This window comes from Lactuca saligna, chromosome 6 (assembly GCF_052625555.1).
Source record: "Lactuca saligna cultivar CGN05327 chromosome 6, ASM5262555v1, whole genome shotgun sequence".
Classification (NCBI taxonomy): domain Eukaryota; kingdom Viridiplantae; phylum Streptophyta; class Magnoliopsida; order Asterales; family Asteraceae; genus Lactuca; species Lactuca saligna.
The window spans coordinates 50,782,499-50,796,866 of record NC_136422.1 but is presented as its reverse complement, the minus strand read 5'-3'; the positions used below and the strand labels follow the sequence as shown (position 1 = coordinate 50,796,866).

General features: G+C 37.2%; 1 protein-coding gene and 1 non-coding gene across 2 annotated transcripts; one reads left to right on the top strand and one right to left on the bottom strand.

The window, feature by feature from the left end:
- Positions 1–11,271: 11,271 nt before the first annotated feature.
- LOC145002562 (uncharacterized) lies at positions 11,272–12,042 on the bottom strand. Its single transcript, XM_078961807.1, has one exon. It carries the CDS (start codon positions 12,040–12,042, stop codon positions 11,272–11,274), a length of 771 nt encoding a protein of 256 aa, XP_078817933.1.
- An 886-nt stretch (positions 12,043–12,928) lies between these two features.
- LOC145003666 (small nucleolar RNA R71) lies at positions 12,929–13,035 on the top strand. The gene has a single exon (XR_013662114.1). It is a non-coding gene; the product is annotated as a small nucleolar RNA R71 (small nucleolar RNA).
- The last annotated feature ends 1,333 nt before the right edge of the window (positions 13,036–14,368 follow it).

The following is a 14,368-nucleotide window of genomic DNA, read 5'->3' as shown; positions in this document are numbered from 1 at the left end:
CCGTCACTTTAGCCTTGACCAATGAGACTCCTAAATGCACCCTAATCTTCAAACCTAAAAAACAAAGCAACCACAAGTGAAAGAAAACGAACAAAGTCCTAATTAAGATTCGGGTACATCAAAGTTCAAGCACCATACAAACGAAATAAAAAAACATCCAAATAAAAACAAATTTCAAACTTCTTCTTCCATGTCTTCTCCTACTTCTCCACTTCCACTTGCTTGGTTGTTCCTCCTTTGCACACGCTCCTCCCAACTCATAATGTATGGATATCCAAGCCCGAGCCGTAGAGCAATGTTCATTTGTTGAAAGAGATAGGTGAATGACTCATTATTATAGTTAATGCATCGGCCAATATCATCCAAATACCCCCTATACTCCACGTTATTCAAACCCTCATTCTCGTCTTCTCGGGCCCATTCCCTCCTATACCGAACTCTTCTTCCCAGCTCCTCGGAACAATCACCTCGTCTTCGATTGGGATTGCAAATGAATCCCCAAACTTTTCCACAATCGTCGCCCTTCGGAATAATGTAATGCTAAATGGAGGAGGAGAAATCACGGTTAAAGCCCTTGCCTCTTGCATATCCAAAATCCCATATGACCTTGCTAGTCTTGTTACAAACATATCCCCATTAATTTTGGAGGTAATCTTCTCCTTCACCGCTCCATCCGCAAGATATTTTTCCAAACAATAAGGCAAGTTTCAAAAAACACCCGGGGTGATGATGCTCCACAAGTAGAAAATGTCGAGAGTAGGAACTTTGTCATCATCCTTCCTCATGGTGATGGTACTAGCAATGAGGCGGTGGATGAGATGATGGATCGGAGAACGAATATGGCCTTCCTGAGCAGAAGAGGGAATATAAACCCAATTCAATACTATTCCACCAAGTGGAGGCAATGAATTCCTCGAGAAGATCCTTATGACATTGCTCTAAAAATGTTTCAAAATCCTTCGACATAATGACATTTTGGTCATAGAGACCTACTGTCCAGGCAAGTTCTGCTATGTTGCACTGGCGCAGCTCCCCTCCAAGGCAAAAAGTGATAATATTTGGGTTATAGTATTCACTACCACCCCGAAATGAGATAGTAGTAAAGAATTCCCAACACAGTTCTATGAATACGGGTTCTTGTATTTTGAAAAGCTGCATCCACCCATCACAGATTATTGTTGTTCCTTCCACTTCAAAAGATTTCACCAAATAAGGGGTTAACTCCTCTTCCAACCTGGTTTGACTCAGCCAATCCCAATTAATTGCATTGGGGAGGTAAATCTCTTTATGTTTCAGTGCCTCCAATCTATTTTTCGCCCGAGCTTGCAAAGACCTTGAAGTAATTTGTGGGAAAGCAAGCCATGAAATGTCTCCATAACTTCCTCCTCTAGCGCTCTGGCCTCTTCTGGACATGATTTCTGCAAAACAACATCAAGAAAACAACAAAAAAAAACCTAGATAATTAAAACTCACCATAACAGATTCAACAAAGCATGAACTCGCCGAGTTCATGAACTACTCGGCGAGTAGTATGAACTACGATAGCAGTTCACCTCCCGGTCTAGATTAGCTCAACAAAACACAGATATTTACTTTGGGGTTTGCTGTTCTAAGTCCCTTAAGCATAAATTCGCAAGAAATTTTGTCCATATCCTCCTAATTCATCCTAAAATAAAAACCCTAGAATTGGAGTAATCCCCCAAATCCGGATTTTAGCAAGAGAAGTACTCAAAACTATTAAAGTCGGGACCTTTAGCAAGAATCCGAAGGAAAAATCTTACCTTTGGCTTTTTAGATGAAGATTCAACAAGAATTCAAAGAATTTGCTTGAGAGAAAACACAGTGCTCGGCTAGTAGACTTGGGAGGCGGCTGATGAAAATGATTGGGGTAAAAAGAAACCCTTATTTACAGATTGTAAAAAAATTCAATTAAAAACGTGGACTCGTGAGTAGAAACGCGAATTCGTGGTTTTTTATGGATTTCAAAAAGTACTCGCCGAGTAATTTATGAACTCGGCGAGTAGATCATTCAACTTGAAATCATATTAAGCATAATTTCAGAAGACGATTGGAAGAAAAAAAAAACAAATCCTAAAAGTAAAAAACAAAAATAAAAAATAAAGGGAAAAGAAATGCAAACTCTAAACTCGGGTTGCCTCCTGGAAGCGCTTCTTTTTAAGGAGTCGTTAGCTGGACTCCTTCCCGCTCTACGTTTCTGTCATGCCTTCCAGCAGCATCCCTTCTTCAAGTTCTTCATTCCTCGGGATTCCTTCTTCATATTTTTTCACCCAATGTCCATTAACCTTGAAAGGAGTGCCTTCTCTTGATAGTAACTCGATAGCTACATGTGGAAAAACTTTCTTCACTATAAATGGACCATTCCATCGCGACTTTAGCTTGCGTGGAAAGATTTTGAGCCTTGATTTAAAAAGCAACACTTTTTGCCCTTCGTGAAAGTCCTTATTACGCTTGATTCTTTTGTCATGCCAATTATTTGTTTTTTCTTTGTAAATCAAGGAGCTAGTGTAAGCTTCATTCCTAAGTTCTTCAAGGGCATTCAATTGCATCAAGCGGTTGGTTCTAAGTTCGGCCAAATCAAAGTTACACATTTTTAAAACCCAAAAAGCTTTATGCTCTATTTCTACCGGTAGATGACATTGCTTCCCATAAACTAGTCTATATGGTGTAGTACCAATAGGTGTTTTGAAAGCTGTTCGGAAGGCCCAAAGTGCATCATCTAACCTATCAAACAATTCCTTTCGATTGTTACCCACCGATCTCTCCAAAATTCTTTTTAATGCTTTATTCGTCACTTCAGTTTGCCCACTAGTTTGTGGATGGTAAGATGTAGAGAATTTATGGGTTACCCCATATTTTCTTAACACATTTTCTAATTGATCATTGGCAAAGTGAGTGCCCCAGTCACTAATAAGAGCTTTAGGGACTCCAAATCTTAAGAATAACTTCTTTAGAAAGCGCACCACCACCCGAGCATCATTAGTTAGTAAAGCTTGTGCCTCCACCCACTTGGATACATAATCAACCGCCACCAAAATATATTTGTTCCCTTTTGACATTGGAAATGGTCCCATGGAATCGATCCCCCACACATCAAACACTTCACACTCTTGAATACTATGTTGTGGCATCTCATTTCGGGATGATATATTTCCCGCTCTTTGGCATGCATCATACTCTTTGACATATTGGGTAGCATCTTTAAAAATTGTGGGCCAATAAAACCTAATATCAAACATCTTCTTAGCTGTGTAACGTGCTCCATGATGTCCACCGGTGGGCCTGCTATGGCAATGCTCCAAAATTTCTCGGCTTTCCTTCCCAAATATACATCTCCTTATGATCCTATCCGCGCAGCTTCAAAAAAGATATGGCTCGTCCCAAAAGTAGTATTTTATTTCTAATTTGAATTTCTTGTTTTGTTGGCAGGTAAAATCTTTTGGGATATACTTGGTAGCTAAGTAATTAGTTATATCTGCAAACCATGGCTCCACCCCCGTGATCACTAAAATGTACTCATCCGGAAAGTCATCTCCAATTTTATCCTCTTCCAATGCTTCCAAATGCGGGTTTTCTAGTCTTGATAAGTGGTCGGCAACTACATTCTCCATTCCCTTTCTATCTCATATCTCGATATCAAATTCTTGTAAAAGTAGAACCCAATGTATCAATCTTGGCTTTGCATACTACTTGGCAAACACGTACTTAATAGTAGAGTGGTCAGTAAAAACAGTGGTTTTAGATAAAATAAGATCAGGGCAGAATTTTTCAAAAGCATACACCACGGCTAGTAATTCCTTTTTAGTTGTGGTGTAATTTTTTTGGGCCGGATTCAAAGTCTTGCTTGCATAATAAATGGGTTGAAAGTGTTTATCAACCCTTTGGCCAACACTACTAGAAAAAAGGCCTTTTACGACGCTCATTGCGCGTCGTAAAACGCTTAGACGACGCACAAATGCGCGTCAAGGAAGGCCCTGTCATAAAGAGAGACGACACGCTTTTGCGCGTCGTCTGTAGACGACGCGCATTTACGACGCGCATTTATGACGCGCATTTACGACGCACGGTTATGTCACGCAATGCGTATCAAGGAAGGCCCTGTCATAAAGGAAGACGACACGCATTTGCGTGTCGTAACCTTACGACGCGCGTGTTTATGACACGCAATGCGTATCAAGGAAGCCCCAGTCAAGAAAGACCATGTCATAAATGAAGACGACACACATTTTTGCGTATCGTAATTTTAATTTTTTGAAAAAAAAAAATATATTTATTAATTTATAAATTAAATTTGCATTTAATCTCTCATAATAGAAATAAAATACCATATACAAAAAATACAGTCCATTGCATAATATAAAATAAAATACCATATACAAAAAATACAATCCATTGCATTTAATTTGTATGTATAACAAAGACACATGTGTTAAACTTGTTACCATTAACATCTAATCGTATGGACTCGAGTGTTAAACTTGTTACCATTAACATCTGATTCATAAGTCCTTTCAACAAGATTGTTACCTGCATAAATGAAAACAAACAGGAACATTAACAGCCCATCTATGAACAATTTGACAAGATGCGCCAAAAATGAATCATTAATAACTCCTTTCAAGGATAATTTGGTTTGGATAGAAGATTAAACTAAATACAAATCACAAAGAATCTAAAAAAAGTCAAATGGGAGACTGCTATATATTACTCAACTTTATGATCAATTTGAAGCTTACTCTTGTGGTCTAATAATTTGTGTTTGCAAGTAAAACTTACACATGGTTGCTTTAGCAATTGATTTTGACATGTTAGGATAGTTTTTATTTGTTTTGGAAGCAACAATTCATTACCAAATGGCAGACTGTTATATATTGTACATATATTTCTAGTAAATTCTACCATAATAGTGCATGTGCAGTTCAATCCTAGACACAAATATCCTAGTATTCATCAGATTTTAGCTATACTTACATTGTCATGGACCAACACTTCAATTCCTTCATCAATTATCTCCTTCATTGCAAAGAATTAGCCACCAATAATATTTCACGCAAATCTGAGTTTCAGGACATGATCAATTATGGTTGTGATAGTTTGAATGAATTTATATGAAATTGATTCAGTAGTTACGTACCTAGAGTGTATATGTATAAATCAACAATTATGTTTACCTAAATAACTGAAATACAAAGGACGTCACCTTGCAAAGTCATGATAAGAGAACTAACAACCATCGTTTCTACTACAAACCTCAATAGCATCCCAAAGGCAGTTAGAGTCACGCCACAATTAATTATCTTGGGTTGTAATGCTCCTGAAAAAGATTAAGTAAAGTTTGTAAAATAGTTCATATAGAGTACTTAAAAGGGTAAAAATGGAATTAATTTATTTATATTATAAAAAATTAATAATCACCTTATGTAAAGCTTCAACTAAAGTTGTTTTATATAAAGCTTCAACTTTGTAAAATAGTTCATATAAAGTTGTTGTATATAAGACCAATCACGACCCTGTGCAAGCCTTTTCTCTATAGCTAATTTAGCATATCTTAAAAGTATAGGAATTGCTAAAAAAAAGAATAAATAAAAAAATAAGCATTTTTTATTAAAATTTGTAATGTTTTTTGTGAACAGGATAGACAATAAACAATTAAATCTGAAACAACAGCTTTTCGAACTTCTTCATGAAAGTATCATCTTGATCACCCATCTCCTATCATAAAAAAAAGCGTTATTGAAAGATGGAGAAGATAAATAAAAACATCAGTTATTTTCTCCCAATAGAAGGGAAGAGGCTAAGTAAGAGCTACCATCCAAAATGTTACCTATGGCTCCAAGCTTGCTCGCTTTTTGGTGAATATGAAAGAACAAAACTTGAAAGTGAAAGCTCATCTTAACCATCTTTTTAAACTTGGGAGTTGGGATTTTTTAATTAAATAAAATTTATATGTTTAATACGAACAAAGTGTGTTCAAGCCCATAAAAAACATGCGCCCATCTAAAAATTCCGTACAATCTCTAAAAAATCTCAGATTCTTTAGTGTGTATAGACTATGGACAATAACATGGTATAAAATCACGCCATCGCCTTATAATTCAAGAGGTTACTCATAGCTATAATGGGTAAAAAAATTAAAGTAAAACACCCTAACAACTTGGCGCTAATATTAGGCACACAGGGGCATTTTTTCCGCAAAAAAAGTCTTATGATTTGAACGACTAACAGCAATAGCCTCTAATCGAGCATTCAATGAGCTTTGATTTTTCTTCTCATCTTCCGATGGAAAGCTGATAGCTTTATAACATTCTAACATTTCTGCAAGGTTTGCCAACATATATAAAACAGAATTTTAATCGAAATTAATGTTTAATTATAATACCAAAATTAAGGTGCTAAAATATTTATTCTTACCTTGCTCATTAGCCATGTCAAAAAAAGCATGAAGCTTCAACGCCCTTTTGTAGTACATCATTTCTCTAACCGAACTGGTGGATAAAGGAAAATGTGGTGTTTTACCTAGTGTGCCTATCAGATCCCACCACAACAGCTTCGCCAAGTTAATAGTCGTCCCCGACTACCACCTCTTGGAAAAAACTGAAATAACACAACAAAATCTCCATAACACAAAAGCCAAAAGAAAGCTCTGAATTTAAGCAGTATAGACACCAACATCTAAATCTGTAAAAACCAACCGCTTGGGAAAAAAATTAAAAAAAAAAAAAAAAAAGACGACACAACTTTTAATATAAAAAGAAAAGAAAAAGTTGTGAACACGCAAGCAAAAACTGGTAAGCGTGACTACCTTAAATCCCAAATGAACAAGAAAAAAGACACAAGGTTACAAGCTGAGTGTAAATTTAAGAATTTACCCCTTCTGGATATATCACTTGGCTTTTTTCATGAGTGTTTTGGTTCTATATTCACTGTCATCATGAATAAAGCTCCACCAGATATAAGACACAGGAACCACAATGGCATGTGAAATAGCATGGGCATCAAAAAAACCCTTGTAGGGTGGAAAATCATAAATTTGAAATAAAATAATTAATCCTTCACCAATTTTCACAACCCAAATCTTCCATTCAGATGGATGATTCGAAATTCCAGCCCATACCCCCCAAATCAGTACCTTTGCTACTCCTATTATAGCACAAGCCTTCATATTTAAATATGTATATAAAAGGTTTAAAAAGTCAAAAAGCTTAAAAAGGTCTTTTCCTTTTTGTATTATGAGGGGAAATGAACGCTTACCATAGTCAAATTGGTAGCATTTTAAATAAAGAATGAGGGGTAAAGTGGTCATTACTTAGATTCAGATAGTTCAACAGCAATATTAAGAGAAGAGAGTGCCACAGACACAGCTTCCTGAAATCTAGATTCAAGAATCAAGAATGAATAGTTATCAAGGAGTTGATGTAATGTAGAAGAATTTGATGCACCTCAATCCTAAAGGCACGTCTGAGTGGCCATTTTCAATGATATTTGACAGTTGTATCGCCAGCTATCTCTCTTTCTTCTTCCGTAACAAGCATACATTAGAATCTGCAGCCACTGAGACAATCCCATTTTATCCATTTTATGTATAGTGGCTCTTGTAGATACCATGAATCCTCACCAATCAGGCATATAACTTGAATGCTATTCCATATATTATTTTAGTTATATTTAACGAATTTATTTTTTATAAAATAAGAAACTGAACATAAAAGTTGTTTAAAATCCAAGTAAATCATCATAAGTATGATAATTTTATTACTTTTATTTAAAAAAAATGTCATTAAAAATTACACAGATAGAAATGTAGTATTTTTGCAATTTTTCATTCCATTCCATGATTAACTTAATCAAAGGTAAGGTATGAGCATAGTTCCACCACCAGCTGTAAATTGAGAAAATAAATATGAATAAAGCTTTCAAACCTTCAATTGAGCTGTTCACACATAAAAAGGTTTTTATAGTATTTTGCACCCAAACCTTAGTTGAATTGTACTTACACAGTACTAGTTAAGAAGATGGCTCAGCTTTTTGACCACAAAAATGCAGGGGATGTAGTTGAGAAGGTAAGCCCGAGTAGCAGTTCAGATAACACGAGCAAGACTACTACAAAAACAGTAAACTGTAACATAGATAGGTCAAAATTGAACTTCTGAAACGTTTCATCCTGCAAACTATAACATAGATAGGTCAAAATCTTACCTACATCAACTTTAAGGTTGCCTTGTTAGAGAGAACGACTAGAATAGATTTCCCTTTTTAACCATAAAACATTTTATCTGCATTGTCAATGATCACATCTGAACAGGTGATTCTTCAGAGGTTAATTCATGTCTCACAATAACACATAAAAGAACAGTACATGAAACCTACCTCAATGTTATTGCTATTGTACATTACACTTCAGATTTAATAAAAACATGTGTAGTTCCTTGCTCAAAATATATAAGATAACATTAAAACACAAGAGTCACTCATTGGGGCATTTTATCAAATAGTTGGTGTTCACCACAAAGTATCCCTAAACAGGCGGTGTTTAATTATTCAAAGACTACCAGGTTGTTGTCTTATCTAGTAACAAAGCAACCAAAAATAACAAGTAGTAGCCCAAGTTGTAGGAGCGTAGAGAAATAAAACATCTATTGTGTTTAGAAGATTCAAAAGATTCACAAACAGCGTAACTCAAAAAAAAAACGTATTTACTGATGACTATAATAAGATTTGATTACTCACCTGTATATATAAATGCCTGATGGTTCCATCATTGGCAGTGGGTAACAAGATCACGAAATCAACCACTTTGTAGTCATGAAACCTTGTGGTGAGATTCGTGAGGGTTTAAACAACCGTTGTAGGCTCGAGAGTAACCAAGTCGCAGGGTTGTGTTGCCATACCGGGAATTCATAGCCAAGCTGGGTGAAGGAGTAAGACGATTTAATAAGATAATTCAAAAATAGGAGATAGAAACCTAAATTGCCTTTTAGGTTTTGAAAACGTGAATTCAAGGAGAGGAGGAAACCTTGTTGGGCTTAGAATCCCTAGTATTGCATCATAGAGCCCACGATCGTAATGATTTTGTAAGGTCTATTTTTAGGAGCAAAAAAGCCTCAATCTCAACAGTCTTATTCCGCCTTAAGATTTGACGAAGGTGAAAGCTAAACTCTATCATCTCCATTCCATACGATTTCAACCCTTTGTAATAGCCTCTTCAGTTGTTCTATTATGTCTCGTACCTGTCGATCACCACCAGAAACCCTAGCACGTACTAAGTCGATAGAAAAATGAGAGAATCGGAATTTTAGGAGAAAATAATAGACCTCCCGCTACCTACTAAGAAGAAAGACGCACGTTAGGGTTCTTCGTTGTGTGTTGTTTTGATTTATCTATGGGAAATCAGAAACAAACGAGAATCAAGCTTTGCATTCCACACTTCATAGCGATAACTCATGGAATTCACAGAGTTTCATTAAGACAAACCATGGAAAAGAGAAAACTAGAAACGAAGGAAGATGAGAAAAAAAGCAGGGTTTTCTAATTTTTGGGGACTTCGTTCCCGCTTAGCTATTAAAGGTCGGAAAAGGCGCGTTCCATTAAAACTTATAAAGCGACATCCTTAGACGATACGCGTTTTACTATAGGTGCCCTCCGTGTTTTTTTCTTTTTTTATTTAGACACTAATTTAAGGGCACGCAATAATGCGTGACATAAATCATTAAATTTTTTGAAGAGATGACACTTTTTTAATGTCACACGCTTTTACGTAACATAAATCAAGGAGTGTCGTGGTTTGCGCGTCGTAAAAGGGTCTTTTTCTTGTAGTGCAAGTACAACGCCTAATGCAAAGTTGCTTGCGTCGCACATTATTTCAAAAGGTAGGTTCCAATTCGGGGCAATAATGATCGTGGCATTAGTTAATTTTTCTTTCAGAAATTCAAATGCCTCTAGAATCTCTTTAGTGAAATTAAATGGTGCATCTTTAAAAAGTAATTGTGTTAGAGGTTTAGTTATTTTAGAAAAATCTTTTGCGGTAAAAACCCGCGTGACCTAAAAAACTCCTAATGCCCTTTACATTAGATGGTGCGGGTAATTTAGCAATTGTATCTATTTTTGCCCAATCCACCTCAATTCCCGCTTTGGATACCTTGTGGCCTAAGACTATGCCCTCTTTAACCATACAGTGACATTTTTCCCGATTGAGGACTAAATCGGTTTTTCACACCTTGCAAGCATTAAATCAAGGTTAGCAACACAATCATGGAAGGAAGATCCAAAAACAGAAAAATCGTCCATAAATACTTCCATGAATTTTTTCCACCATGTCATTCTCGCAGGTGCATTGCATAACACAAAGGGCATGCGACGATAGGCAAAAGTTCCACTCGGGCAAGTGAAAGTAGTCTTTTTTTGGTCAATTGGGTCTATGAGTATTTGGAAGTAACCCGAAAATCCTTCTAAGAAACAATAGCAGTTATGGCCAGAAAATCTTTCAAGCATTTGATTAATAAAAGGTAAAGGAAAATGGTCTTTACGAGTGGCATCATCTAGTTTTCGATAATCGATGCACACTCGCTAACTGGTTACTGTTCGGGTCGGAATAAGCTCGTTCTTCTCGTTTGTTACAACCGTCATCCCGCCTTTCTTGGGCACCACTTGAACAGGACTAACCCATGGACTGACGGAAATAGAATAAATGATCCCCGCATCTAAAAGCTTGACTACTTCCTTCTTGACCACTTCTTGCATGTTCGGGTTCAGTCTACTTTAGTGTTGCATTACCGACTTCGCTTCTTCTTCTAGGTTGTTCTTGTGAGAGAAATAAGAGGGGCTTTTTCCCTTGATATCGGTGATACTCCATGCAAGGGCACTCTTTCTCTTCTTTAGGACATGGACTAATTCTTCTTTTTCATATTTGGAGAGGTCAGAAGCTATTATAACAGGTTTGTGTTGACCATCTTCAAGGAATGTGTACTCCAAGTGATCTGGTACTGATTTCAGCTCAATTTTTGTGTTCTGCATGGTGAACACGTCGAGTCCAATGAAGGGACTCGTCAAGTCCTGGGCAGAATTCGAGATAACTATGGGTTCTTCATATGGACTCAACGAGTAGATCGGGGCTACTCGGCGAGTAGGCTGCTCATTGGTTTTTATTAGTTCATTATAATCAGCTTCTTCCAGTGATATCTCTATTTCTAGTAGGTCTCTTTTAGCACCAAGTTCTTCATCAAAGGCGATGGTGGACTTGTTTGGTTCTTCATTGTTTCATTCCTCCATTAATTCATCCAACATATCAATTGAAAATGTTGTGTCATCATTGTTCCTTGCATGCTTCATGGCTTGATCAACCCCGAAAGTGACTAATTCATCTCCCACCCGTAGAGTAAGTTTTGAATCTCGCATGTCAACGATAGCGCTCGCGGTGTTAAGGAAAGGTCTTCCAAGGATAATCGGGACTTGAGGATCCGCTTTCATGTCCAAAATTATAAAATCCACAGGGAACAAAAACCTATCCACCTTTACCAAAAGATCTTCACAGATTCCTCGTGGGAATGTAACTGTTTTATTTGCTAAGTGGATTGCCATTCGAATTGGCCTCGGCTCCGGGAGATCTAACTTTTTGAAAAATGAATAAGGCATGAGGTTTACACTTGCCCTCGAATCAGCTAGTGCATATATGGTGACCAAGTTTCCAAATTGACAGGGCAATGTTAAGCTTCCCAGATCTACTTTCTTCTTAGGAAGTGTGCTCAACATAGTAGCTGAACAGTTTTCGTTTAGGACCACCTTCTCCACTTCTTCCATCTTCCTTCTATTAGTTAGAAGCCCCTTGAGAAATTTGGCGTATTTTGGCATTTGGGCAACCGCTTCTATGAATGGTATGTTGATTTGAAGAGCCTTTATGTGTTCTAGAAAGTTCTGGTAGTCTTCTTCATTCTTTTCTTGCCTAGCTCGGGTTGGATATGGCAGTGGAGGCTGATATGGCTTAACAGGAGTTTTACTTTTTTGATCAGGTGGCGGACTCGCCGAATCCATATCATGGACTCAGCGAGTAGGGTCTGGGTTCAGCTGGTTTTGCTTTTGGCTTGGGTTTTTCGCATCCTCCTTTTGTAACTTATTAGGATCTTCGTTCTGAATAGGAGCCATGGAAGTAATGATCTTCCCACTTCTAGTTGTCACAATATTTATATGCGTGCCTCGTGGGTTGTTTTCGGTTTTACTAGGAAGTTCTCCCAGCGATCTTTGATTAATTTGTTGGGCAAGTTGCCCCAGCTGTGTCTCAATGTTGTGGATAGATGCTTGTTGATTTCTAAGTATTGTTCTTGTCTCTTGTATTGCAGCATCATGGTCATTGTGTCTCTTTTCTAAAGAAGCTACAAATTTAGTAAGCATGTCCTCCAAACTTGGTTTTCTTTCTTGCACCGGCTCCTCCTGTTGGTAAAAACCTCTTCCTTTTTGTTTATACTTCTCCTCCTTAGCCTTCTTGTACTCATCACAAGGAAGCCATCCCTTCTTGGGTTTTTGCCAATCATCATCATATTTTTCACCTTTTGAGTAGCATACTTGCGCCTTCTTGTTCCCATTCTCATCCAAGTCACAATCTCTAGTAAGATGAGGTCCAGTACAATTCTCACAACCCACCAGAATAGCATGTATTGTTTGATCAATTTTACCCATCCTCCTATACATGGTTTTCAACATAGCCATAACTGCTGACAAATCTTCTGAAGTTGCATAATTTGATCCCCTCGTCACATCATTCCTTGGGTTATGGTATTCCCTATAATGCTTAGAGAATTCCTCAATTAGTTGCTTTATCACCGGGGGTGCTTTCTTTGTGAGTGGGCCTTGTGAGTCAAGTAATTTCCTTGTTGTAACATTCACTCCATCATAGAAAATGGAGACTTCTTGTTGACTATTGAGATCATGATGTGGGCAATTCCTTAGTAGACTTTTGTACCTCTCCCAAGCCTCATAAAGTGATTCTCCAGCTTGTTGTTCATAGTTAGCTATGGCTTTCTTTAACTTAGATATTTTGGAGGGTGAGCAAAATTGATCAATAAACTCTTCTTTCATCTTGGCCCATGTAGTGATGGATCCGGAGGGAAGTGACTTGAGTCAATCCTTTGCAGCACCCTTCAATCTAATCGAAAGCATGTGAAGCAGCTGAGTCTCGCGAGGCACGTTTGGAACATTGAAATAATCAGCTACATCATTAACTTCATCTAAGTGTTTGTAAGCATCTTCGTGGTCTTTTCCGTAGAAGGGGATCCCTTTGAGTTGAGCCAGTATGTGACCCTTAAGCTCAAAAGTGGCAGTTGCGGGAATTGCGGGTTGCACAAATCCTGGGCCTGTATCATCCCGTATCCTCTTCTTCCATTCGCCCATGGGCACTTCATCGATGTTTTCCATGGTGTTGTCCAAGTCTCCTTCTTGATCGCTTTCCTCTTCGTATTCGGTTTCGTAGTCGTATTCAAATTCGGCTTCTTTTGGATTGTCTTCAATATCTTCTAGCTTACTTTCTTCGCTCTTACTACTGCTGGTCTCTCCTGGTTTCTTGTTCTTCTTCTTCCCGAAACCGTTTTCAAGCTGGTCAAAGGTGACTTCTTAGGTGTATTCGAGCCTTCAACGTCCTTGCCTTTGTTTTTCCTCAACGCGGATTCTAGGTCTTTAAAAGGGGGAACCAAAGGAGTGTTGGATCCTCTGGTCATGAAAATCCTACAACCAGAACAAGAAAAAAACACGTAAAAAGAACAAAAAAATGAAACATAACGAAATTAAAAAAAATAAAAATAAACTGTCAATCAGCAGTGGACTCGCCGAGTAGGGTCGAATGCACTCGGCGAGTTCACTATGTAATAAGCTAAAATATATAAAATTAAATAAAAACGACTAAAAACTAATAACTAATAAAACTTGACCTAATTACTGAATTACTGGAAAAAAAAAAAAAAAAAAAAAAAAAAAAAAAAAAAAAAAGAAGATAACTTTGAGTAAAGATAATCCCACACAAAGGATCGATAAACCTAGGAATTAGATTTAATTTTTGAACCGCTCCCCGACAACGCCGCCAAAAACTTGATGTGTGTAAAATGCATTGGTTTTATTCCTACTCTAAAAATATAGATTTAGCACACAAATGCAGTGAACCTGTCTTTTAGTGGTATAGTTGAATAAGTAGGGTGTCGAACTCAGTGAACGGAAATTAAACTAATAACTAATTTTAACTAAACAAGTAATAAAAGTAAAGGGTTTTCTCTAGTTTTACAAGACTAGAAACTTAAACATACCACCTTACACATAATTAACTAATCAACTAAAGCAAGTAAAAATTCACCAAATTTAATAAAAGGCTTTTTAT